Below are 26,671 nucleotides of genomic sequence, written 5' to 3'. Positions count from 1 at the left end.
TGTTGGTGTGCGGTATCTCGTGTCTTGTGTTGTGCACGTCTCCCGTTGTGTACAGTTTCGGTGGCGGGGCTCTGCTGTGCTCACTGTCTCTCTGTGCTGTCTGCGTGTGGACAGTGACTGTCCCTGTATTGTGGGCTGGTGCGTTGTGTCCCTGCTCCTAGGGACCGCTTGCGGACTGCCTGCGCCGCAAGTGCAGGGCGTGTTCACCCGCTTGGGTTGCTCTGGGTGTGTACTGTGAGCCTTGTGTGTCCGTGCCAAGTGCCTGCACCTCTCCGCCGCGCGCCGGTGCCAGCGTATGTCTGGGCCCTGTGCACACCCGTCTCGGTGTCTCCCCGGCAAGTGGGCATGTCGCGCGCCGGTGGCGCTGGCGCTGAGCCTCGGCAGAGTGGCCGAGTCGCGGGGCGAGCTGCGCGGCTGGGTCCGCGCCCCGCGCCCGGTGGAGCGTGCGAGCCCCGGGCGGCGGGGACGGAGGACCGCCGGCTCCAATGGCGAGGCCAGCGCGGCCCCGGCTAATTACATAAGCGGGACGTCAATAATTCGCGGGAAAACGCGAAAAAGATGGCGTCCCGCGCCCAGGGGGCCCCTTCCTGAGCGCCCCGGCCCCTCCCTCCTCTCCTCCTCCCCCCGCTCTCCCCGCGGCGCCCCCGCCCCGCCCCGCCCCCGCCAAGACCCCGACCCCGGCCCCACGGGCGGACACTCGGCCAGGCAGCCGCGGGCCGCGCGCAGCCACCTCTGCTGCCGATGCTCCCGGTGGCCAGACTCCAAGTGGGACCGGCGGACACGCAGCCTGGCGGTGAGTCCCGCGCTGCAGGCGGCCTGGCGGCGCGGGGGGGGACTGCTCCATGGTCCCTTCTGCCCCTTCACACGCCCTCTGGGAAAGCTCCCCGAACTTCCGCGGGGCCACCGCCCCGGGGGGTTGGAGTCCTGCCGAGCCGGCGCGAGGGGGGATGGGAGGTGAGCCGTGCCGGCGGGGTGGCGGGAGCCCCCGGAGCCCTGAGTCTGCTGGGGACACGGTGACAGGTCGCTAGCCCCTTGCTCCAAACCTAGACTTTCCGTGCTGGCGGGGGCAGGCGGGGGCTTTTGGCATTTTGCTCACGTCCGAAGTTGGGCTGCGGCATCTGGGGAGGGGGAGGCTAGGCGTGCAGCCACCGAGGCGGCGAGCACTTGAATCGGAAAGGGGTAGTCCGCAAGGTCTCTCTCTCTCTTTTTTTATTTCCCCTCTTGAACACCCTTTTTTTAAAAAAAAGCCAACGGCCGCCCGGGAGAGGCCCCGGCGCATGAATCATCTTTGCTTCCTGCCCCCGCCTGGCCCCGCGCTCCGGTACCGGAGGATTTGAACTGGACGCGGACGGGAACCCGCAGATGGGTTTGAATCAGCCAATCACAGCCCGCTGGGGCCCGCTTCGGGAGGGGAGAGGCCGCCTCCCGGACCCCCCACCCCACCCCGCCTGGCCCCCAGCGACGCGGCCGCCCAGCCGGTTCCCTGCTGCCCCGCGGAAGAGGAAGGTTCGCTTTGTGAACCTGTGGCTGCCGGCCGGGGGGCCTAACCGGCGGGGACCTCGAAGGGCCGTAGGAGCCAGGTGCCAGGGCAGACCAGGGAATTAGATTGCATCCTCTACCCGCACCCTATGCACTGTCCTCCAGCAAAGAAAACCGAGGGGGGGCGTCTGGAGGGCCGCGGGGATGGGACTGGACCTCCTCCTAGAGACCCAACCCTGCTCACCTCAAGCCCCCTCAGCCACCTTCGCGCTTTCACGTGCACACCCACAAAATCATGGTACACACATGTATGAGTTTCATGGGCTCGCTGTTCATCATAGTGTCGCACTCGAGTGCACAATCACAGGGGAACCCAGCGCCTGGCTGACAGGGGGAGGGTGTCAGGGTAACGGGGCACAGGAAACAGCAAGATGGTTGGGCTGGCATGGAGTGTGTGGAGGGGCATGGCATGGAGCCAGGCCAGCTTGGAGAGCTGGCTGTAAAAGGGCATTTGGACCTTGTTCAAAAAGCACTGGGGTGGGGTGGGGGGGCATCGGAAGGTTATTCTGAAAAGATGGTTTTAGAAAATGGGAATAGGTGAGACCCAAGGGAAGGGTCTAGTGGGCGGGCAAAAGACCAGGGAGTGGCCTGTTTTCATACTAGGTGCCCCCATAGCTGGCACCTTCCCCATCCCAGGTTCCTTACACAGACAGGTGAGCATAAGGTTTATGAAAGTTATTGGATGAATGAATGACCCAGCTTTTAAAAGATGAGGTCTTAACTTAGACCAGCGCAGAGGGGCAGGAAAGGGGGACGGTGGCCAGATGTCACCGTGCAGAGGTGGTCACTGGTTGGGGAAGTGTGAGCTACTGCAGAGTTTCTGACACCCTGGCTTATCATTGGCAGGAAGGGAGAATGCAATTGGGGAGCAGCCTGTTTAATAGAAGAGTAAGAAGCAGGGATGGAGGGAATGGCATGGGGATGACTCAAGGGGTTGGAGCCCCTTTGTTTTGGGTAAAAGCCCCCGTGGGCTTCAGTGTCCCTGAGTCCGGTGCCATGAAACCACCCCATAACTGAGAACCGAGAGAGGGCTTACAAAGACACAAGTGGCCAAGTCAGCACCAGTTCGGGTGTTTTCCCTGGTGGGGTCTCAGGGTAGGGTGAGGGGGATGAAAACTTCCCAGGTGGAGAAGGCCCTCCCCCAGAGAGAAGTGTGTTTGATTAAAGGGAAATGCCCCAGGCACTAGATCATGGCCATAGATCAGGCCCTGGGCTGTGAGCCTTGGCTGTGGATTAGCAGAGAAATGGTCCCGCTTCAGAGGCAGCGTAGTAAAGAAGCCCAGATACAGTTGGGTATGCATTGGGCTGTCAATCCCAAGGTCCTTGGTTCCGGTCCACCAGCTGCTCCTGGGGAGAAAGATGAAGCTGTAGGCTTCCGTGAAGATTCAGTCTCAGAAACTCTTAGGAGCAGTTCCAACTATGGGTCCGAACCAACTCAATGGCAGTGATTTGGCTTTTGGGGTCATTTTTGGTATGGGTGGAAGGGGCCCTTGTGGTGCACTGGCTAAAGCACTCGGCTGTTACCCATCATTCCATTGGAGTGGGGAAGAGCCATCAGTCTGCTCCCAGAAAGATTTATAGCCTCCAAAACTGTCTGGACCATTCTATTCTGTCCTATAGGATCCCTGTGAGTGGGAATCACAGGTAGCGGGTATGGTAGCAGGAAGAGAGGATCTCCCCTTTACTTAGCAATCAGCTCAGCTCATTAGGAAACATGGCTCTGCCTTTGTCCACCAGCCAGCCACTTCCCCTGGTAAGTTTCCGTTTCCCCGGCTGTAAAATGAAGTCTCCTTTTACAGTGCTATCCCGAGGAATCTCAAGATGGTAACACGTCCGGCACATGGCCTGGCTGCATATATATTTGTGGCCTTCCTGCCCCCGGTGGGCAGCACGAAGCCAAGGAATCAAACCCAAGTTCTCTTTCTCTACCAGGGTTAGTAGAAGCCGATGGAGAATCGAGCTCTGGACCCAGGGATTCGGGACTCCTATGGCGCCACCAGCCACCCCTCCCACAAGGGGGCCCTGGAGAAGGCCAGGAGCAACATCAGAGACCTGATGTCCAAGCTGACTGAGGGCCAGTATGTGCTGTGCCGGTGGACAGATGGACTGTATTACCTTGGGAAGATCAAGAGGGTAAACCTTGCCTCCCTGCCCCCTGTTCCCAGGCACAGCATCTTCTCACTCTGCAGAGAGAGGGAAACAAATCCCTTCCTTGCCCTTGAACCCAAGTGAGGGGGGAAGGGGCAGAGCCTGGTTTTACAGGCGCCATCTTGCTGCCACCTTATTTAAACGGGTTCTTTAGAAAAGTACTCCGAGAGCCGAAGAACAGCCCCCGGAACCCAGGACCGCCTGGTGGGCTCTGTCCCTTATCTGGGACATTTCCAGGAACTCAGGAACTGGGAGCACATTCCCCCCAGGAACTTCCACCCTCTTGTCCTGGGCTGGCTCTACTTTCTAGAACACACGAAGTGGCTCTAGGGAAGTTCCTGTTCCACCTTGGCTTCCCCCCCCCCCCCCCCCCGAGCTACTTCCTCACACGGCCCCTCCCTTTCTGCACCACAGGTCAGCAGTTCTAAGCTAAGCTGCCTGGTGACTTTCGAAGACAACTCCAAATACTGGGTCCTGTGGAAGGACATACAGCACGGTGAGTGCTCCTGCGGTTTGGGGTACCCATGCCCTCAGGTCACCGCTCCTTGACCGACCACCTTCCTATTTTCCCTTTCTCCATCTTCTAGTCTTGACACCTGGCCCAGTCCAGGGAGCCCGCCCCACCCCCACCCCAGCTCACCTGAGATGGGGATCATAAGAGCAATTGTGCATTTGTACGGAAGGCACTTTAACTGCAGCCGCCATCCCCTGAGTCCCCATAACCTCTTTCAGAAGGCAGGACAGGTGGGCTGAGTGACTCGGCTAGGTGCTCGGACAGCCGGGACTGCTCTTGGGTCTGCTTCACTTTCGGGCTGCACGTGGTCTCCTGCACAAAGCTCTGGGCCCGTCAGGGACTAGGAATGGAGTGGGACACAGGTGTTCAGTCGGTCTGAATGGTCACCTCTAGATGGGAACCTCGTGTCCTCTAGTGACATGTGAAGACAATGCTGGAGGAGCTCTGTCACTGAGGACAGGAGAAAGACCTAGAAAGCAGAGTGGGACCAGGGGTGTGACAACCTACCGACATACCTGAGAGGGAGTGGCCCCAGCTTCGAGGGTTGAAAGGAAGCTGGGTTGGATCTGCACCTTTGATGCCAGGATTCTGACACTCACTCAGTTATATAGAGACTCGTCCCCACCCAGCCGGTAGTCATTCAACCGACACCCCTTGGGTACTTGCATGATCAGGGCCCTGTGGGGAATACAGAATGGAATCGGTCCGACCATCCTGCCCTCAGAGAAGTAGCATTCTCTCACAGAGATGCCGCTGTTCTCTAATCCCATATGCAAGACAGACACAATCAGCCACGGCCCAGAGCTCCAAGCAGCCGCGACTAATCAATCTAGGAGCCCTAAATGACTAAGAGTTTGCTGCTAAATGAAAGGTTGTCAGCTCAGACCCAGCAGCCCTGCAGGAGAAAGGCCTGGCGAACTATGCCTAGCAGACCCTACGAGGCACTTCTGCGTTGTCACAAGGAGTCCCGATGAATTGACAGGGACTCGATGGCACCCAGCAGGAACGAAGACTACTCACAGTTGGCATGAGAGAAGGAACCTGTTCGCCATTTGCATGGGAACGGGGAGAGAAGAGCAGGTTGTAGGATTGACCTTAGGCCAAATTCTCGCCCTGCCACCAACTAGTTGTGTGTTCTTAGCCAAGTGATGGAACCTAGCTGAGTCTCAATTTGTTCATCCCAAAAGGGGGGTCATGCGATGCTGGCCTCTCAGAGTGGTGGGGGGTCGATGAGCTCATCCACTTGTACTACTAATGCTGCTCCCCAAAGGTGACCGTGAGAGCAAGGCAGTGCCTAAAGAACTTGTTCTCCTCAAGGACAGATTCCACGAGGCTCAGCTGGAGAACAGCTCGTCCCCCCTGCCTGACTACTGCTGCTTAGTGGCAGAATGGGGGCCCCTTCCTGTCAGGACAGTGGCCCTTCTAGCGTCTTTCCAGATGAGAGCATAGGCTGGGAAGTAGTAACTGATGGATCAGTTCCTTAAGTCAGAGTGAGGTTCTTCTAACACCCTCTGTGGGCACCCTTTCCTGGGGCCATAAGCAGGATGAAAAGGTATTCATGAAATATTCATGAAATATGCAACCCTGTGAATTGATCTCGATTCAAAAGAGCCATTTAAATTATGAGACAATTGGAAACATGTTTTGGGGTTGGTTTTTTTTAATATACGAAGAAATTACTGTTAATGTGGAACAGAATTTCAAATTCTCATGGAACCAAAACTTTCTGAAGCCACTGAAGCTGACTGAACCCATGACACTCTTTCTGAGGTCATTTTAAAACCTTAAACCAAAAATATCCCCCAAAGTGTTCTTCAAACAATTACCAAAACCAAACTCACGGCCATAGAGTCGATGCCAACTCATAGCGACAGAACAGGGCTGAACTGTCCGTGGGGGTGTCTGAGCCCGTAAATCCTTCTGGGTGCAGATAGCCTCATCTTCTTCCCTCGTAGTAGTTGGTGGTTTCGAACTGCTGACCGGTTACTAGCCCAATTTGGTACCCACTGTGCCACTCGAGCTCCATTTAAACCAAACCATAGTTCAGTTAAGTCAGCAACTGAATGTCTGCCTTAAGCCCTGTTCCCTCTTTTATCTCCTGTACTCTCTTAAAGAACTGCCTGTATGGGTTCAAACGGGCAACAGCAGCCAGAAAGGTTAGCCAGGAAGCTCGGGGCCAGGAACATCCTGGAAACGGAGAGTGAGACTTGTTACACAACTTGAAGGAATCCGAGTCTCTGACTTATCCATGGAGAAATCTCCGAACGGGATAAGGGTGTTTTGCTGTGTCTATTTCTCACATCAACAAAAGTAAAAGAAGATATTTTAAAGTGTAGTAGCAAAAAAGGGAAATGGTAAAACTTCCTTAGTACAGTAAAGGTGCTGTAATGATATTGTTTAAAAGAATCCGATCTTCCAGAGACCCGTAGTGAAAAATATACCAAGTTTCCACACTCGGGAAAAATGGCTTGGTGTCTGAGACTTGATTCAAAAGAATGCAGGAGTGGGTGGGAGTAGAGTTGGAAGAAGACTGCCCGGGAGCTCATAATTATTGATGAGAACACGGAGTTCATTTATAATATCATGTCTGTTACGAATGCTTTAGCTGTTTTTAAATTTTTCACATAATAAACTTAAACATAGGCACCATAAACCCGTTTCACCCAACAAGAGAGGCAACAGGAGGTGGGCAAAGAAAAAAAGGACTTGTCAAAACTGCCATGGGTTTGAATCGCACCTCACCTATGGACTCCAGTCTCTGGACCTTGATGTCCCAGTCTTTGTGATGGGGTAACAACGCTGGACAGACTTGAGCTAGGCCTGCAAGTGGCAGCGAATCAGCAGCTGGGATGTGAACTGCAAACAGTGGTTGACACTGGAGGGCCTCTCTTTCAGCCGGTGTCCCAGGTGAGGAGCCCAGGTGCAGCATCTGCCTGGGGAAGACTGCCACGCCGCTCAACGAGATCCTCATCTGCGGGAAATGCGGCCTGGGTGAGTGCCGCCGAGGGCCCCCCCCCCCCCACCGCGGTCACCTTTCTCGGGCTTCTGGGGCTGCGGGGGGTTGGTTCCTGTGTCTCTCGGGACTCCAGGGTGTCAGGGGTCCAGTCTCTGGGAGTGAGGGCTCAGGGAGGTGACTCTTTAAGGAGAGAGGAGACTTCTGGAGAGTAAGGCGGGGTGCAGTGTGGAAGCCCCCCTTGTGTGGAGAGCATGGGTGTGAGGCACAGGCTGAAGGTGAACTTCGGTGCCTCCACTCCGTCACCTTTTTTTTCTTTTTGTAATCCTTTATCTGGACACTATCTTGGCCGTGCAGGTGGCCATCGCAGGTGCAGTAGGGCCATTGCCATCTCCAGCCTTGGCACTGTTGGGCCGAATGACCTTGGGACACTGCTTCCTTGTGGGTACTCACCACCCTCTCCTCTGCCGTAGGTTACCACCAGCAATGCCATATCCCCATAGCAGGCAGTGCCGACCAGCCCCTGCTCACACCCTGGTTCTGCCGACGCTGCATCTTCGCACTGGCTGTGCGGGTGAGCCTCTGCCTTTCCCAGTCCCTGCTTTCCCCCTCTGCCAGTCGGGAAGCCCAGACACCCTCCTTCACAGAAGCTGAGCTCCAAAAATGGGCCACTGCTAGGCTTTGGAGATCTCTGAGTGGTGTCACGGGTTACACATGGGGCTGTTAACCGCAAGGTCAGCAGTTCGAAGCCACCAGTTGCTCCATAGGAGACACGCTTTCTACTCCCATAAAAGATTTCCAGTCTCAGAACCCCACAAGGGCAGTTCTACTCTGTCCTGTAGGGTCATTACAAGTCGAAATCGACTCGATGGCATTGATTTATGGACTAGCTCTCTGCCAGGCTAGTTAACTTCCCAGGCCTCCCTGAGCCTTGGGTTCCTCAGCTGAACCATGGACATGGGTTTGAGGTGTCAGGAGGTCTCCAGTAACTGGTAACCAAGCTGCCTTCCCACTGATAGCAGCTCACAGCGCCCCCAGGCGTGTCAGGAGAGAGCTGCGCTACTGAGGGGGGTGCCCACCAGGTGTCATGTTGACCATCTGCATCACCCAGGGACCTCTCCAATAATCAGTGCTTTATTATCAAGAGGGAAAAATCTGGGTGTTCATGCCCACACCCATTCCATTGTCGCTTTGCTTGCATTTATGACGCCGAATAGCAGTATGAATGGCGATCCTTTGGGGATTGGTGAAGGGGAAAATGGGGTTCCTAGCATTTCTCCACTTCGGACCCCTCCCAAACATCTGGGCTGCTTGTGGTGACATGCCCAGCCCAGCTTGGGTCCCGCGGGTGACTCTGGCTTTCATCTCCCCCAGAAAGGCGGCGCGCTGAAGAAGGGTGCCATTGCCCGGACGCTGCAGGCCGTGAAGATGGTGCTGTCCTACCGGCCGGAGGAGCTCGAGTGGGACTCGCCCCACCGCACGAACCAGCAGCAATGCTACTGCTACTGCGGGGGCCCTGGAGAGTAAGGCCCCAAGGGGTGGGGTCTCGGGCATGAGTTAGATCATTAGGGGAAAGGTTCACAGTGCCTGTCTGGCACCGAATAAGCACTTATTTATTTAATAGGTGTGAGCTGCCTGGGGAAGGGGGTGCGAGGCTTACGAATGGAAGCTAACCCTTTCACTGTCAAAGCCAAGTTAAATAGGCTACCTGGTGTGATATTAAGATCCTTTTCCATGGAGGTGTGCAAGCCCAGAGCTGGGCGTCCTGCCTTGAGGGTGCTGTCAGGGGGGACTCTTGCTCTGGCTGGGGGAAAATGAGCTTGTTCTTTGCTGGCCGGGGGACTCCATGGAGATCGATGAGCCGTGTGCAGTTGCACCTGCTCCCTTTGGCTGACTGATGGCTGCACCAAGCATTGTGGGAGAAACCACAGAAGTAGGAGATGGGGGGTCTCTACCCTCAGGAGCTCCCAACCAAATCTCAGCCCCCAGCCCTGTTGTGGAGAACTAGGGGTCTGGAGGCTGCTCGACTCTCAAAGGGTCCCAACCTCCCTGGGGACCTTGGGAGGCCAAAGAGTAACAGATGAGGAGATGCTTGTGGGAACTTGACCAGCTCCAAGGCCGGGTTTCTCACTGCCTAAAGGGCAGCTTCAAGGTGAAGCTTCAGAATGCAACGCCTAGCTGGGTCAACCAAAAAGAGTGGGTCTGCAGCCTTGCGCTGATTTCAACCACGCAGGCACTTCCAGTCCTGGTGTCAGGTGAAGCACTCCTGAGGAGGTGGGAGCAAAGCATTGATTAAGGAATTGCCTTTTTCCCCTTCATGACTATTCAGTGACTCCTTGAGTCGCGTGGTGGTTCCCACCTGCTACATGGAGTTTACTGTACTCCTCCTCCCTGGGAGCCTCCTGTCAGTGGTCTTTGGGAAGCAGTGTGTATTTGGGTTCAGAGATTAGGACCCCCATGTGGCCAGGTGGGGTGAGAGCATGGCCTTTCAAGTTGGGGTGACCAGACTTTAATCACCTGCCACCCCTTGATTTCTTTTGCTTTTTAAATCATTTTGTTGGGGGCCCTTACAACTCTTATCACCATCCATCCATCCATCGTCCTTGTTTCCTAGTGACTTTGAGCCTGTCCTTGAAGTGCTGAGTCCTCAGTAAAATGGGGACAGTCTTGTATCAGATGGTAGCCTGAGCCCTGGCCCCAGGCATGGCCGGAGTGCCCTGAACATGTGGCTTCCCTTCCCTTTCCCAAAGTGGGAGGACGCGTTTGTGTCGGGGTGGTCCCTGAGGCTGGGGCAGTGGGAGGGTTGAGCCCGGCTCCCGTCTCCCTAGGTGGTACCTTCGGATGCTGCAGTGCTACAGATGCAGACAGTGGTTCCACGAGGCCTGTACGCAGTGCCTCAATGAGCCCATGATGTTCGGGGACCGGTAAGTACTGCCCCAATCTGGGGAGCATGCCCTTGGGGAGGAGGTCCTGGATGAGGGTTGACAGCAGCTCCTTCATATGGCCTGTCTGTGGGTGGGTGGGGGGCACTTCAGGGTGGTAAACCTCAGGGGGCTTAGCCCGGAGGGAAGGAGAGGCGCAGGTTAGGCCATGTCTACTTGCTGTGCCCTTGTAGGGCAGTGGTTCTCAACCTGGGGTCGTGACCCTTTCACAGGGGTCGCCTGAGTCATAACAGTATCAAAATGACAGTGATGAAGTAGCAACAAAATAATTTTATGGTTGGAGGTCATCGCAACATGAGGAGCTGTATGAAAGAAGGTTGAGAACCACTGTTGTCGGGGATTTTAGACAAGGCCCTTCCCTCCCTCGACCTCCTTCTCTTCAAATGTGGGGGGGAAGAAGGTGACATAGGCCCCCCCATCCCTGCTGTAGGAGCTGGAGGGGAAATAGGTACTTTGACTAGAATTCTAACGAATGGGGCCGAGCCGATAGGCCGTTATGTCTGGCAGTTGGTCAGTGCCCATGGATGGTGTTTTAGGGGAGAGGGTGACCTCTGCAGGCCAGCCTGGCTCATGGCCCTGTGAGCTCAGCCACACTCCCGGGTGATGGAGTTGGGGAAGGGAATTGGAGCTACGGACCAGACCTTGATTCCTGTATTGCTCTAACCTGGTGCCCCTCCCTCCTGTCCTCCAGGGCCCCAGCCCTAGGAGTGAGAATGCTGACTATGGAAAAGGCAGGGGGAGGGGGAGAGTACCGGACTAGGGTGGGATGGCAGACCCCTCCCCACCACAGACAACCTCTCCACACACACAGGTTCTACCTGTTCTTCTGCTCCGTGTGTAACCAGGGCCCAGAGTACATCGAGAGGCTGCCCCTGCGATGGTGAGAGGAAGGGTGGGGCTTGACCAGGATCACTCGGTCCCTTCCCAGACCCCCTTCTCCCCTGCCCTCTAAGAATAGTTCTGTTCCGGCGACCTGATCCCAGGAGGCTCCCCCCCACCCCCGATGGGTCAGGCTGCCGCCTCAGCCGCCCCCCTCCTTGCCCTCTTGTCCAGGGTGGACGTGGTTCACCTGGCTCTCTACAACCTGGGTGTGCAGAGCAAGAAGAAGTACTTCGACTTTGAGGAGATCCTGGCTTTTGTCAACCACCACTGGGAGCTCCTGCAGCTTGGCAAGGTATGCGGGGGCCGTGGGGCACCACAGTAGTGGGCGGGGGGGGCACTTGGGTCCACAGGGGCAGCACGTTCCTCCGAGCTGGATGTCTGAGCTCTCACTGTCTGAGGGCGGTAGCTGGGACCAGAGACCTGGAAGTGCCTTGCACTTAAGCCTCTGAGCCCGAGTCCAGGCCTGTGAGCCTGTAAGAGGCTTCTGGAGCCTACCTAGGTGTTGGCTGGGGCCACAGGGAACTGCTGAAAGGTACAGCTACTTCTGACTCCCTGCGGATCTCCTAGCTAGAACAGAAGCTAAGTGGGCTCGCCCCCTCCTGGTCCTTCTGTGAATGGCAGGTGTGAAGGGCCTGGGAGCTGTGGACCCATGAGGATGCCAGAGGTGGGAAACCTAGCACCACCCTTACTTCCAATGAGGGACAGCGTCTGCTCTTGCTGGGGGCACTCTTAGAATCCTCCCCGCCATATCCCAAGTCAGCATCCACTCTGCTGACCGCCCCCGTCAGCCTCTCTTGAGTGAGACAGGGCTTAGGGGGAGAACAGAACAACCTTTACACATCACCGACCGGTTTTGTTAATGATTGACTGTCAGTTGCAGTGTCTAATCCTCTATTTATATAAAAAAAAATAACAGCCCTGGTATTTTTGCTAAATAATCTTTTTTGTGCCCTAACTTATAAGAAACGATGACATGTTCCTGGCGGGATATAAAGAGGTAGACAAAAAACTGTCAATGTCCCTACCACCCAGAAATAACCGGTGTGTGAGGTCCATTTCCTTTCAGCCTCCCTGCTATCCATATTGCTCCTTGTCATATGATTCGGATTATACTGTATACATGATTTTAGGTCCTTTTTACTTTTAGTGTCTATCGTAAGTCTCACCAGCATCTTCAGAAACACTGTTGACAGCTGCATCGCTTCCCACTAGTTTGTTTCTGGAGAAACCTGGAGGCCTTTCCACCAGTGGTGGTGTTTTTGTTTGTTTGTTTTGTGCATTTGGCCCCCATGAGAAAGTGTTACTGCTAGCATTTTGTATTGGGTCTGCATGGAAGACTCCGGGGAATAGTAGTATGGGTCAGAGGTCTAGACATTTTCAGCCCTGGCTTAACAGACATCGGGCTGCTCACAAGGTCAGCGGTTCCAGTCCACCAGTTGCTTCTCAGAAGACAGATGAGGCTTTCTGCTCTCCCCACCCTCCACCCCAAAGATTGACAGTTTGAGAAACCCTAGGAAGCTGCTCTCTGCTCCCTTCAGGTTGCTAAGAGTCTGATGGCAGTGAGTTTTGGGGGGAGAGAGGAAGGAGGTTGGTTAATCCATTTAGGACAGGAGTTCTTCCCATTGCAGATGGCGAAGGACGCTCAGAAGGGAAAGTAGAGGGGGAGGTCAGGGTTCTCCCGTGCAGGGCTCTGGAAGGGAGGGAGGGAGGAGACAGGCTGGGTCCCCTCAGACGCCATGTTCCTGGGTCTGACTGTCCTGCTGCCCTGCCCCTTAGCTGTCCAGCACCCCCGTGGCGGACCGAGGACCTCATCTCCTCAACGCTCTGAACAGCTACAAAAGCCGGTGCGTGCAGGGAGGGGTGGGGGCTCCGCAGGTCCCTCCAGCAGGTGGAATTTCCCTCTAAAGCTTCCTCCACCTCCTGCTCTTTGCCGAAGCCAGCCGTGCTCTCTCTCTGGGTGTCCCTCCCCTACTCTTGCCAGGAAGCCCCCTACCTCCTTTGCAAAACCTCCCACGAGCTCCCCAGCTGCCTGACACATTTTGATGCTGGGTTCTGCCCCATGACCCCTCCTGCTCCAGCCATTTTTGGCTCTGGACTGGGCACTGGGGAGTTGATTCCTCCCCTCTAGGTGGACTGGTCATCCGCCGCCATCCCCCAGCCTGACCATACACCTCACTCCCGCCACAGGGAATGGGCAGGCCTCTGAGCCTGGCAGTCAAGACCCCTTTAAGATCACCCTGCCTAATCTGCTCGTTACATGTCCTGGGGGCTATATGTGCCAAGCCCCCTTCTTCCTACTCAGTGCCTTTGATCCTCCACTTCCCTCTGTCTGGAATTCTCATCTGACCCTTTTATTCATTCATCGTATCAACCAGCACCCACTCCTAGCTGCTGGGTCAGGCCCTGTGCTCAGTGCGGAGGACGCCGAGGGGCCCGAGACAAGGTTCTTGAGTGTGTGACGTCTTCCTGGACCTCTCTAGGCAGAATGAACCACTCTGCTATTGGGCCAGCTCCTTTCCTGGGGGACAGTATCCCCCTTCCCCCCCACCCCCACTGGGGGATGCCTGGGTCACGGCAGCTCAGCCAGTATTAGACAAGTGGTGTAAAATACCTGGAGTACTTTCCATCTCCTTGGGGTGGGGGTGGGGGGGACCAGAGACCAGAATGGCACAGAATCCAGTTGTCTGGGCCCCAGGATTTCCACTGGGCGGGAGGCAGCCTTGCAGTAGGAGGTAGGAGAGAGCCACTAGAACTAGCAAGTGCAGGAGGAAGGAGGTGCCAGCCACACGCTCACCACCACCTGGAGCTCCTGAGCCCCCTGGAGTCTCCCGAGTTGAACTCTGGAATTCAGCTGTGGGTCAAGAGAGGGGAGTTTAATGCTTGACCCCACTCACCGAGAGGACAGACGCCAGAGCTTGCTCCTTCCCCTGCCCACCTCTCCCACCCCACCCCAGGTTCCTCTGCGGCAAAGAGATCAAGAAGAAGAAGTGCATCTTCCGCCTGCGAGTCCGCGTCCCTCCCAACCCCCCGGGGAAGCTGCTGCCCGACAGGGTGCCAGGGCCCAGTGAGAACGGCAGCGCCTCGGAGCTGCACAAGAGAGGAAAGAGCAAGGCTGGGTCAGTGCCACAGAGGAACTGGGTTTCTCCTTGCTCCCAGCCCCGGCCGATGGGGTGGGTCCGGAGAGTGCGGTGGTGTCCACATGAACACATGGGCCTACACCTAGACTGTCCTGCCAGGGGCCCCAGATTCCTTCTACCACAGTCTCCTTGTTGCCTGGCTGAGAGGGAAGCCAGGCTCTGGGACCCAGCCTTACTAGGTTAGAGGAGGCAGAGGTAAAGGGAAACTGGCTGTGTAAGGTGGGGTGGGGGGGTGTCTTCGCTCCTCTGGCTGAGCCGAGCCCCCTTCTCCTAGGTGTGGGGTACAGGGCATTGGTGCAGGGCATTCCTCTTCCTGCCAGCCCTCCCCTCCTCCAAACCACATGCCCCCCCCCCACCTGCTGCCCCTCAACCTCCCTATGAATGGGCCGGTGGGGGGATGGTGTCCAAGGCCCAAGGCTCCTCCAGGTCCCCACCTGGGCTACCTCTGACTGGGCCACCCTCTCCCTCTTCTGTCTCCGCAGGCTGTCACCTCAGGAATTCCAGCAGCAGAAAAGGCGAGTTTATAGAAGAAAAAGATCAAAGTTTTTGCTGGAAGATGCTATTCCCAGTGTTAGTGTCCTGTTTTCTTCCCTCTGCCCTCAGCGTGTTAGGGACTCCTGGGTCGGTGGGTGGGGGGGAGCAGGGGAGGAGAAACAGAGTCTCCTTTCCCAGCCCTGGGGGGTTTCCCCCCTTCCCTCCCAGGGGAAGCCAGCTCCTAGCAAAGCCAGGCACCCCTTCCCAAGGCTCCCAAGAACACAAAGATGGGGAGGGTGGGAGTGGGGAGAAAGGGCAGGTAATGCCCTTGGGCCTTGCTGTCCTGTCCAGGTGGGGAAACTAGGAGTCAGTGGAGACAGTGATGTGCCTGAGGTCATCCATCCAAGCAGGGCCCCGGTGCACGCACGCACTCTTTCTTCACGCCCATCCTTGCTGAGCCCAGTGCTCAGGCGTTACAGTGAACAGTGCCATTCAGATACGCAGTAGATGCAAGGCCCTTTTATTACCACCGTTATGCCATTGTACTGCGCTGCCTGCCAGCACGAAGCATGAAACAGGGCAGAGGTTCGTGAGTGACCCACTGTGTGGCAGAGGAAACTGAGGTGCAGGGAGGTAGAGACAGTCAGGGCTAGAACCAGGTGACTTGGCTCCTTGGTAAACACTTGGGATGAGGAAGAAATGAGAAGTTCCCTTCCCCGAGGGGAGGGTCCAGCCCTCTGCAGCCCTGGCTGGACCCGCAGACAGCTGTGTGTGGCCTTAGGTGGGTGGGGATCAGGGGTGCTGGTGGGAGGTGGGTTTGCTGCGCCCTGCCTGATCCCCCCCGCCACCACCTCCCTCTGTCCACAGAGTGACTTCACCTCCGCCTGGAGCACCAACCACCACCTGGCCAGCATATTTGACTTCACACTGGATGAAATTCAGAGTTTAAAAAGGTAACCGTTATGTGGCCTAAGTGTCCATAGAACTTTTGGGGGAAGAACAACAAAACAGAGGTAATTGTAGGAGCCCCTGAGAGCTCTGCTCAGGGGACCAAAAGGGACCCAGCAGGAGGCAACCTGTACCCAAGTGAAGCCAGGTTCTGGAGAGGGTGAATCAGGAGAGGTGCCCAGGGCATCCTGCAGGGGGCCACCTCACCTGGAAGCGTCTTCCTCTGGGAGTGCTCCTAGCATAACAGTCCCCTGCCCCTCTCCCCCGGGTGCCCAGGCACTCCCACCCTGGCGCTTTTGCTGCCTCGCCCGCTTTGCCACTCATCCTGTGTCCTCTGCCTAGGACACCCCCCACCCACTATCTTCCCCCGCCCCACGGACAACTCCAGCCCCCCCAGGAAAGCCTTGCTATCCCTCCCCAGTACCATGTGCTCTCCACATTGTGCCGTAATGTGAGGATGCCACCCCGACACCCAGGGGAGGAGCTGGACTTCTCCGTGGCCCCGGAACAGAGAGAGCACGCTATTAGCCGGGTGGCCTTGGCTACCTTCGGTGACTCCTCTGAACCGCTTCTGTTTTCACATGGGCATCATGGGGCTCACGCCAGATGTGTCTCCACCGAGACCACGCTGAGCTGTAGAGGACTGCCCGAGTGCGCTTCTCAGCTTTCCTGTCACTGCCGGCACCGCCAGCTTCAGAGCCATAGACGTGAGGGTGGGAAAAGGCTAAGTAGTGGGGAGTAAGCCGCCCACCCCCACTTGGGATGAAGGTGGCATGCATGTCCAGGGTGGAGAGAGGGCTAGCGAGGCTACCAAGAGCCAGTTAGGCAGGCCCTCGCTGGACCAGGTGTCCAGCAGGCTCCCTCTCTGCTCCCTCTCAGCGCTAGCTCGGGCCAGACCTTCTTCTCAGACGTGGACTCCACGGATGCCGCCAGCACCTCTGGCTCTGCCTCCACCAGCCTCTCCTATGACTCCAGGTGAGCTTCCTGGGACCTGGCCCCGCCATCTCCCACTTCGGTGACAGAGCACTTCGCTTGCACATTTGAGTCTTGGGCTGGGGGTGTCTGGGCCGTCTGGGATAGCATGGGCCTGGCTGTGGGGCCCTCTGGTCAGCTCCCTGGAGCTGGATGCAGCTGCGTTGAGCGAGCATTCCCCATGCTATGGTCTCACCCCTGGTCGTGTGACACCACTTGCTGGACAGTTTCCATCCCAGGGTTGATTCTGCATGGCTGTGCCTCTGACTGCAGGCGTCCTCCACTCTGCCCCAGTCCCCTGTGACTTTCAGGGAGGGTCTGTGGAGACTTGATGGAGAGAGATGGCCTCCTGTCCAGGAGCCGTCTGCTGGCAGTCACTGGTCCTGAGCAGCACAGGAAGGGGGGTGGTGGTGCAAGAGCACATACAGCCATTTAGTAGGGACTTGGGAGGCTTCTTTAACGGTTTCATGGTCCCTGAGGCCTTTGCAGGAGCCCTGGTGGTGTAGTGGGTTATATATGAGACTGCTAACCACAAGGTCAACGACTCCAACCCACCAGCTGCTCCGAGGGAGGAAGATGAGGCTCTGCTCTCATCAAGACTCACAGCTTCAGAGACCCTAGGGAGCAGTCCTGTGCTGCCCTCTGAGGGCGACTGTGAGTTCGCAGGGATCCAGGGACAGTGGGGTTGATGTCTTGGGGTCAAGGCCCTTGAAAAAGTAGAACTGCAGTGCCTGGAGTGGCGGGGGCCTTGGTCTCTGTCTCAGTGTCTCCCTGCTGTTGCCTCTGAGCTCCTCAGTCAGTGTCTAAGCCTCTCTGCGGACCCCTTGTGTGTGAGCCCATCTCTCTGTGGAGTGACTCTGGCCTACCAGGTCCCCCCCACCCTTAGGCACTCCTTCATCTACCAGTGAGTGCTGCTGAGGGGAAGCGCAGTGGAAGCTCCCAGGGACAGGGGCAGCAGCCCTAGAACGGTGCCCTGCTGAGCCTTGAGTCTAGAGATCTGGCATCTGCTCTAGATTGGAAGCCTGGCTCACCTCCTCCCCAGCTGTCGGCCCGAGCCTCCTCGCAGGGCGACTATGAGGTCCCAGTGAGACTGCCCCGTGCCCACGCCCGGCTAGAGCCTGGAAGCTGGGAGAGGGCTCTGGGGGAGGCACTGGTGTGGGGATCGACCTGTCTCAGCCCACCATCTTCCTCTCCCCACTCTTGGTACAGACGGACAGTGGGCAGCCGCAAGAGGAAGCTGGCAGCCAACGTATACATGCCACTGCGGGCCAAGCGGCGGGCAGCCGAGCTGGGCGGGCGCTGCCCCTCAGACAGCAGTGCAGAGGGGGCCTCGGGCCCTGAGCGGCCAGACGATGGCATCGACAGCCACACCTTTGAGAGCATCAGTGAGGATGGCTCGTCCTTGTCCCACCTCAAGTCGTCCATCACCAACTACTTTGGCGCAGCTGGCCGGTTGGCCTGTGGGGAGAAGTACCAGGTGTTGGCTCGGAGGGTCACGCCAGAGGGCAAGGTTCAGTACTTGGTGGAGTGGGAAGGGACCACTCCCTACTGACCAGTCCTCAGGGCCTGCTGAGACCCGGAACAGCAGCCACAGCCTCCCTGTTTCTCTCCAGGTTGGGGCGGGGAGGAAAGGGGGGCTGGGCAACAAGTGTCTGGCTAAGGCCGTAGCCTGCCAGCCAGCCCACTCCCCTGTAGAGGCCTTCACCCCTCCTGTGTGCATAGTCTGTCTCCTTAGGCCAGAGTCGATCTTCATCCCCTCACTGACCCCTGACCCCGTGTTCACATGCCTCCCCACTGGCCCACGGGACAGCCAGTCTTTCCAAGGGCAACCTTAGGAGACTGGGTGATGGTGGCTAAGAGGATGCCTCTCAGCTTCTTTCTCCCACTTTCCTGCCCACCTCCTGCCCCTGCCCCTTGGGAAGAGGCAGTAGGATGGGGGAGTCTCTCTTTGGATACCTGTGCAGCAGAGACTACCTGGGATGCCCCGCGAGGTCAGGGCTCTGCCTCGGGCTCCAGTGTACAGGCTGGACGTGAAGGCTACAGAGGTTGGTGCCTGAGGTCACTTCCTTCTCGGACCCCATCCCTCTCTACAGAGGTTGGTGCCTGAGGTCACTTCCTTCTTGGACCCCATCCCTCTCCGTTTTCATGGAGCTGGGCCTGGCCTTGGGGACTGCAGTACCAGGCAACGAGCGAGTTGAAAGTGGAGGAAAAACCATGCCGTGTTGAGATCCCAGATCCCCATCCTGTGGCCCGCCAGACCCCACACTGCCAGCTACACACATAGGAAACACACCCCACACACACGGAAGCTTCTATCCACGTGTCTTCATCCTGCAGGGACACTTCTCCACGTGACAACACACCTTCACGTGTGCACACACCCTCCCTGCACTCCTTCCAGCGGCAGCCTGGCTCCGACCCTGGGTACTCCCGGGCTCTGTCTCAGGAGCTTGGTTGCTGCAGCTAAATGTGAAATCCCAGGTCCCAGCCCCCGTCAGCCACAAACCGACTCTGGCCCTACAGGGAGGGGAGCAAGGGACTCCCTTACCTGCTGCTCCGTCCTGAAATTGACAATCACTTGGGGGCGGGATGGGATTGGTAACGGCCTGCATCTTTCATTGCTGTCAAAGGGAAGCCTTTGCCAGTGGGAGGGTACCTGTATACTCGAGTATAAGCCGACCCGACTATCAGCTGAAGCACCTAATTTTACCACAAAAACGGCATTAAAAATGTGCTGAAAAACTCGGCTTATCCACGAGTATATGCGGTAACTAGAATTCTTTACACTGCCATATAAACTTGGTCCCCAGTGGAGGAAAACCAAGAATGGAGAGGGGACCCCTCATTTGTGCTGCTTCCAGAGATATTAGACTGACTCACTTGATTGGAGAAATGAGAACAAGTGCCTTGGCGGGGGGGGGGGCGGCACCAGATGGGGACCAGCCTTGCCAGCTGCCGCTGTGGCCTCCAGCAGGGCTGGGCCTTGCAGGCTACCCGGGAGGAGTGGTGGCAGCCACGGCAGAAGGCTTGAGGAGCGGGGTTTTTCATTACTAGGCCTCACACCCCTCTACCTCGAGGGGTCAGAGATAGTTCACCCCCCCCCCCAACCTCATCTCCTTCAGTGCCTTTCACACGGGGCCCTGCCCTCCTGCCTCGCTGGCATGGCCCGGGCAGGGCCACGATTCTTCCTCAGCCCCACAGCCGCTGCTCTGAGTCACCTGGCTGGGGACAAGTGGGGCGGGAGCTAAGACTGGCAGCCCCTAGCCCAGCAGGGGTGCGGGGCCTGGGGTCCCACCTGTGTCACTGCCTGGCTTCAGAGCACAGCAGCTCCCCAGGACTCCAGCTCCAGGCTTCCAAGGACACATGGAGGAGCAGGGCCTGTTACACTGCACCTGTGCCTGCCCTGAGGTTCCCAACCCTGGGCAGAAAGGTTGGGGGGTCCTCTTCCCCACTTGGAGTCTGTAAGGTCCCCGAGTCCCAGCCCTCAGCATTTCATTCAGACCAGATGAGAGCTGTGTGACTGCCAACAGAGCTCATGAACCCTGTGCACCTTTTAAAAGACTTAAGGTTTGAGTTGCTGCTTTTAATAACATTGGTTATATTAAAGTTATAATTAATGTGCTATGTACAATTTGAAAGCCGCCTAGCTTTGCATGACTAGGTGCTGGCTCTGCTTTCTGCCCTCCGGTTCCTGGAAGGAGAGGAGGAAGGGCCTGACCGCATCCTCTCTGGCCACCCAGTTCTCAGCAGGACTCAGCGGTCAGAGAGGTGGTGGAGCCTGTTAACTGCTGTACCTTACACATGCAGGGAAGGACACGTGGGCTGAGAGCCACCACACGGGGAAAGGCTCTTAGAAACTGCTGGAACGCAGCCACAGCACAGCTATGACTACACAGGCACACGATGCCAAAAGTGGGAGACTAGTTTCCAGCCTGGCTCTCGTGGCCTTGCTTCCCTGCTTTTCCCTCCTCACGTTGGGAAAGATGGTAATCCTTGCCTTAGCTGGTTTCCCAGGCAGGTGGAAGGGAGGGGACCCTATCGCAGAACACGTGGAAGATTACCATAAAACGGACTGCTCCGAGTTCGGCGCAGTTCAGTGAGAGAGGAGACTGGGGGGGGGGTGCACGTGTTCACCCGCATTCTTCAAGAGTGCAGCATAGACACGGCGAGGGGCGTCCTTGTGTCCTGCCTGCCATCAGAGGCTTCTTGACGGTGCCTCCGGCTCCTGCTCCAGCCTCGGAAGGAACCGCATGGGGGTTGGGAAGAAGTGTTACTGGGTTGAAGTGAAGGTTCTGGTGTGGCAAGAGAATGACAAGCTGTCAGGAGAGCCAGGTCCTGGCCTCAGCTTGAGTTGGCTATGTAGACCCTCCTGAGCTCAGTGCCTCAGCACCCAGCTGGAGAGTGCCTGCCTGGCCCATCCTCTGTGGTCTAAGTTAATCTTTCCAAATTCACAACAAGTTTATCTCTGAAGAAGCAAGAAGTTAGAATTATCAGCAATGCTGTACAAGTTATTCTTAAAAGACCTCCAACATTCTTCATGTTTTGATCATTAGACACTAGTGTCAGAGGAAACCAGTCTCCAACAACCAAAGGGCCATTAGGCATGATTGTATTGCAATAATATATGAAGACTAGCAACATCATAGAGGATAGAAAGAGAAACTAAAAGGAATCAGACATTTGATGGGAGCACGCTCACCTCAGCCCCTCTCGCTGGTCCACTTGGGGCATTTATAGGTAACCATAAGACTTGCATATTCAGTAGTTACAAGCGTCCCAAGGTGGGTGGTACCTATATTAAGGCCCCTGAGCTCACAGGTGAGGAAACCTAATACCTGAATTGGGGGAAGGTATGAGAGGGTGGGGAGAGGATGTCTGCTTCCATAGGGAGATAAAATCCACCAGGTTCTCACTTTAAGGCAGCAGAGCTGTTAGGGGAGAATGTGGGAATGGTAATTAAAGCAGGATAATGTACTTGAACTTTAACTTACCAAAGTGCAGGCTTTCCTACTATGGAATACTAGCTTCCCAGAGTCCCTCTGTTATAAGTTAGGGAATAGAATCCTCATCATATTTCCCTCAAGTGTTTAGTTTTCCACATTAATGACTTGCCGGTAACAAATATCAAGCCTGGTAGAATTTACAAAGAACCATAACCTTTAGGGACCATCCAAACACAGGGAAATGCCAAGGAGCATGACTGGTAACATTCAAATACACTCTAGCAAAGACTAACACCACTGCACTGAACCATGGGTCAAAATTACCAACGGAATTTATTTTGCTCCCAAGTCTTATTTCCTGGACCACCACTCACAGCACTTGTGTTCAGGGCTGTCTATAAATCTCATTCACAAAATGACTCACCAGCAGCTGGCAGATCGCTGGCGCACGAGCACTCAATGGAACACGGCAATAACTACAATAAGCTAGTGGTCATTTCTGACCGACTTGCTTCTGTCCTGGTGTCCTTCCACGTCCCAGCTACACGAGTCAAGAGTTTCCTGCCTGCAACTCTTTCTTGTTTTGGATGACAATTCCCTCAAACCAGTAACATCTCTGATGTTCCCTCAATACAAGAGACTGGCTTTTTCTTCCCCCAAGGGATTGGGATTCAAGAATCACTTCTGAGACATCCTGAGGAGTTGTTCCTCTTCTGACAACCCCAGCCTAGGTCTTTGCTCTAGTGCCCTCGGCGACATTGGCAAAGGGCAGCGCCCAGTGACCCCTCCCACCTGAGGAATGGCAGTGACACTGGGTCTCTGGAGCAGCGGTGAGTAGCAAACAATGAAATCCAACCAAATGGCCACAGAACTAGCTCCTGGGTCTCCTCCTTTAGCACTGACTAGAGCAGGCTCTCGGGGTCCACCTGGCATATCCAGGGGGATAGCCACCCTCTTTGGATGAAAGAAACGGAGACCTTGCTGCAAATCCTAGCTCTGCCACTTCCTGTCAGTGATTATACTCTCTGGGTTCATTTCATCTGCAAAATGACATGAGTTACAAGCATTAAATATAGACAAGGCTCTACGTACCTGGCAGAGGGAGATGTTTAGTAAACGTCTTCCTGCCTACCTTGTTGTCAGCAATAGTCAACTGAGAGGAAGGCCCCCAAGGGGCAGTTTTCTGACCCAAGCGCACAGTAAGCACAGAACAGGGTCCAAAGGCGGCCACAGACAGCGACTGTTAGCAACCTGGAGTCAGCCCTACTTTAAGGTAAAGTTCAAGGGGAAAAAAAATGTCTGATTCTGCCAAGTCCATAAACTACAAAAGCAACTCTGTTCTGTCGGGAAACAGTTACTCAATCCCACAGCCCATCAATTGGAGAAGTATGTGCCAAATCCTGTGCAAGACAGCAAACCGATTCAGACACATCCCTGACCGCGAACAGTTCACAATCGAGAAACAAGGCTGACCGGGCCCGGTTAGCACTGAGGTGAGAGGGACTCCTTCTAACCAGGGAGGCAGGTTTTTCCAAGGGGCAGCTAGCCTCACCAAGCAGCTCCTCAGAGGGCATTCCAGGCAGAGGGACAGCATGAACAGGCAAGCACACGAGGTGAGGCTGAAGGTGGTGATGGAAGGTGAGCCGAGGGGGGGAAGGGGCTGGCAAGTCAGACCAAGAAATTGGATATTATCTTCAAAGTGATGCCGGCAACAGTTCATTTGATGTTGGATTTCCTTGACCCAAGCTAGATGTTTATACCTATCAGAGACTGCCGTGAAAATCCAGAGACTTTGCCCACATCGCTCTTTGTTCTGGTGCAGCCCTTCCCCTCCAATCCCCCTGGCTACCCAGTGAGCCTTGGACCTTGGGAAAGGCCTGAGCCTGGAGTCCTGACAAGATCTTCACAGAAGGGCTCGTATAGATCTACCCTCCTTTAGTGTTTGGGGGAACTAAGGCCCAAAGCAGAACATGAATGTCAGAACTTGAGTTTGGTCCTACCCCCTCCCTCCCTTCTGCCCTTTCCCTCAGGTGACCCAGGATACTGTGCAGCCCTCCCATCCATGCCAAACAGCTCTGTCTCCCCAGAGTAGTGACCTTGATGGAGGATCCCTTGGTCAAGTCTTTGTTGTTCTAGAAGACTCTGCAGACCGCTGCCTTACTAGGCACTTCCACTTGAGCCCCTGGAGCAGGTGCAAGAGAGCATCTCAAGGGAGGAGCAGCTTGGGCTGTACCATCGGGCACTCAACCCACCCCTTCTGGACCTCAGTACAACTTAGTTTCTTTGAGTAATGCATAAAACGGAGACTGGCTATAACCAGCAGTGTGCAAACTTCTAGCAAAGAATTTTTAAAATCAAGCCAAATCTTCCGAGGGAACTCAAGACATAAAAAATAATAAAAGCCTAGTTGCATTGGTTGATGTATGGGTAAGATGCCTTATCCTTGCCCCAAATCAAGAAGCCCTCAATGGGAACTCGTGTCAACTCTAGGCTCTGTGGCTGTGAGTCCTGGCGACCCAGTGGATTATGTGTCACACTATTGACCTCAGGGTTGGCAGTTCAAAACTACCTTCCACTCTTCTGAAGAAAACTGAAGCTTTCTACTCTCGTATAGTTTGGTCTCAGAAACAAGGGCAGTTCTATTCTGCCCTGTAGAATGGCTATGAGTTGGAATTGATGTAAGGGCAGTGAGTTTGGTTTCAGGGCTCTGGGGAGCAAGTTGGAAAAGCACTGGTCTGGCAGACCCTCGGTGTTTTCCCCACTCTAAGACTGTTTCAATACTCAAGAGGTGTGGTGGGCTCAGAGCCTGTGTTCCACAGATCCTTCGGAAGGGTGTCACGTTCAGGCGAGCAGACTTGCTCCCAACCCATGAGGCTGTGTCTAAGCCCCAGGTTCCCTGCAGTCCACCACACTCAGGAAGGCCCTTCCAAGTGCCGCCTCCATAAGCCTCAGGAGCAACACATGCCATCTCTACCTTGGAGCAATAATGCTGCTGACTTCTGAAATGTCCGCATTAGTAATTCATCCTTTGGACTAAAGCACTGACAGTTCCAGAGAATCAGGCGTGCATCCCTTGTACTCCAGGGGGAACAAGGTTACTGGGGCTGTTTGCTCCAGATACGTAAGAAAGTTGCACACCCAAAGCCTCCGATGTGGTCGCAGTGGTTGGAGAGGATGACAAACTTCAGCCTCATTGCCATCTGCTCCTGGCTCTACACAACCACCCAGTCTTGCTCCCGACCCCTCAGCCACATTCACACCTGAAGCACTCAAAGAGAAGTTTCCTTGGCTTCTTGCTTGGCCCGACTGGCCCAGCCGCAGACCTTCCGCTCCTCTGTGCTGACAGGAACAGGGAGGTCAGAAATGTACTTCAAAGCGCAGCTGGTGAGGGCTAGAGGCGGCCAGCCAGATGCACAAAAAGCCTGCTTCTCCCCCACTCAGTTTTCCTGCATGCCCTCCTCAAGCCACTTAAAAAAGTGCCCATCTCCTTGGTCCATGGGAAAACTGAAGACTTCTGGGATTTCAAAAGGATGCAACAACCTATGGAAAGAGAACAGCCGCCGATTAGAATCCGTCCACGCAGTGGCATGAGCCGGCCGGTCTCACCTGAGGCCTTCTGTGGTCTGCCACAGCCACCTATGCAGCTCACAACCTGCCACGCCACAACCAGTGCTTCCCATCCATCCACAGGGTCAAGGGGGATAGCTACAGGCAAGTCACTTAGTTTCTCCAAAGACCCCCCTACAAAAGGGGATAAGCACTGTGTCTACCTGATGGGCCTGCGGCGTTATAAATGAGACAAGGTATATTAAGCATGTACCTAGTACCCTGACTGCTAAGGTATGCATTTGTTAAATGTTAGCAACTACTTTTATTGCTATCTCACACTAAGTACTCTGGTCACCCAGCTTTCTCCAAGCACATCCCTAATGCCTCTTTATTCTCATCCTCGACTAGAAAGTTCGCATGGCTCCTGTTAGCTAATCTAACGCCTCTCTACCCTCGAGGCTCAACTCCACCATTTACCTTTTCAAAAAGATCTTCTCTGATCATCTGAGCCCACAGGAATCTGATCCCAGTTCACCGTGTCTCCGTATCCTCTGTAAGGTCTCTTTACCATCCAGACTGGAGAAGCCTTGGGCCTTAGTACCCCATCTGTCAAATGGGGTAATGACCCCCACTTCCTTTCTATTCAGCGAAGCACTGTGAAATTCTCATGCTATAACATGCCTAACAAATCACAACATATTTATACGTATGCATAAACTTTAGAGTTAGTTTATTTTTTCTTGAGGATAGTACATCTTGTTAATGTATTTCCTGGAAGTCTGTAAACAATATATATGTATGTATGAGCAGCTTTCGAGGATTCAAAGTAACACTTTAGAAGAGCGGACACAGACACCATACTTCATGGACGCCTATCTAGTCATCCCAAATGTCATAACACCCCAAGGAACTAGTATAGTGCCCACTTTATGGATGAGACAACGGAGGCAGCGAACCTAAGCACTCGCGTGCACTTCTGGTGCTACTAGCAAGTGGAGGAGCCAGGCTTTAAACCAGGGGTCAAGTTCTAGAAATTGCTCTCTTAAACCTGACGTCCTTTCCCAGTTAAGCTGCAGTTTCTCGTCAGTGCAGTTTTCTACCAATCAGTCTGCTGATAGGCTAACAAAGGCCTTGTCTGTTGCTGGCATCGAGCTTAGGAGATAGTCTTATTCATGAGCCCTGGCCCCCTAAAATGTGAAGGAGAGGTCGTTTTCACCCAACTGCACATTAAAATACCATACTCGATCACCAACCCAGACCAATAAGCCAGACTCCAGGAGACAAGGACCAGACTGTTGGTAGTTGAAAAATTCTCCGGTGATTCTAATCTGTAGCCAGTGGTACGAACCAGTGGGCTGGACCAGCGCTTCTCAAGTGTTCATCTATACATTAAATTGTTACATCAGAAATGAAATTTTAATTCAGCAGCTCCAGAGGGAACATGAAATATCCAGGGGATGCCAGTTCCACAAACCACATTTCGGAGTGGTAAAGATTTAGACTTGTTTCTCAAGGTGAGGTCCACTGACCTTTGGAGATCTCCGAGACCATCAGGAAGTCCGTGAGACCAAAAAGATTTTCATCAGAGTATTGGTGTTTTATTCGCCCTTTGCACTCTGCCGATGCGGAGCAAAAGCAATGATGGCTAAAGGCACTGGCATCTTCGCATG

General features: G+C 55.1%; 2 protein-coding genes across 3 annotated transcripts in view; one reads left to right on the top strand and one right to left on the bottom strand.

Moving 5' to 3' along the window:
• The first annotated feature begins 490 nt into the window (after positions 1 to 490).
• Positions 491 to 24,540, top strand: PHF19 (PHD finger protein 19). Of its 2 annotated transcripts, XM_075560416.1 has the most exons (15): positions 491 to 793; positions 3,472 to 3,672; positions 4,102 to 4,183; positions 7,097 to 7,192; positions 7,628 to 7,728; positions 8,529 to 8,677; positions 9,983 to 10,078; positions 10,908 to 10,976; positions 11,150 to 11,270; positions 12,755 to 12,822; positions 13,933 to 14,094; positions 14,598 to 14,685; positions 15,457 to 15,542; positions 16,417 to 16,512; positions 17,719 to 24,538. In XM_075560416.1, the coding sequence occupies exons 2-15, from the start codon at positions 3,487 to 3,489 to the stop codon at positions 18,059 to 18,061; spliced, it is 1,743 nt and encodes a 580-aa protein (XP_075416531.1). In that variant the 5' UTR covers positions 491 to 793; positions 3,472 to 3,486; the 3' UTR covers positions 18,062 to 24,538. The 2 variants fall into 2 exon arrangements, with proteins under 2 accessions (XP_075416531.1, XP_075416532.1); XM_075560417.1 differs by lacking the exons at positions 491 to 793; positions 3,472 to 3,672 and having other exon boundaries at positions 4,130 to 4,183; positions 8,533 to 8,677; positions 17,719 to 24,540.
• The window catches only part of LOC142459145 (protein CutA homolog), a 21,941-nt gene continuing 15,255 nt past the window's right edge, over positions 19,986 to 26,671 (bottom strand). Inside the window, exon 6 of the mRNA XM_075560418.1 lies at positions 19,986 to 24,992. Within this exon, the coding sequence (XP_075416533.1) occupies positions 24,890 to 24,992 (103 nt within the window). The 3' untranslated portion in view covers positions 19,986 to 24,889. The remainder of the gene's footprint in view (positions 24,993 to 26,671) is intronic.

The sequence above is a fragment of the Tenrec ecaudatus genome, chromosome 10 (genome assembly GCF_050624435.1).
Source record: "Tenrec ecaudatus isolate mTenEca1 chromosome 10, mTenEca1.hap1, whole genome shotgun sequence".
NCBI classification, from domain to species: Eukaryota; Metazoa; Chordata; class Mammalia; order Afrosoricida; family Tenrecidae; genus Tenrec; species Tenrec ecaudatus.
Note: the sequence above shows the minus strand (reverse complement) of the source record. Positions and strands in the feature narration are given on the sequence as shown.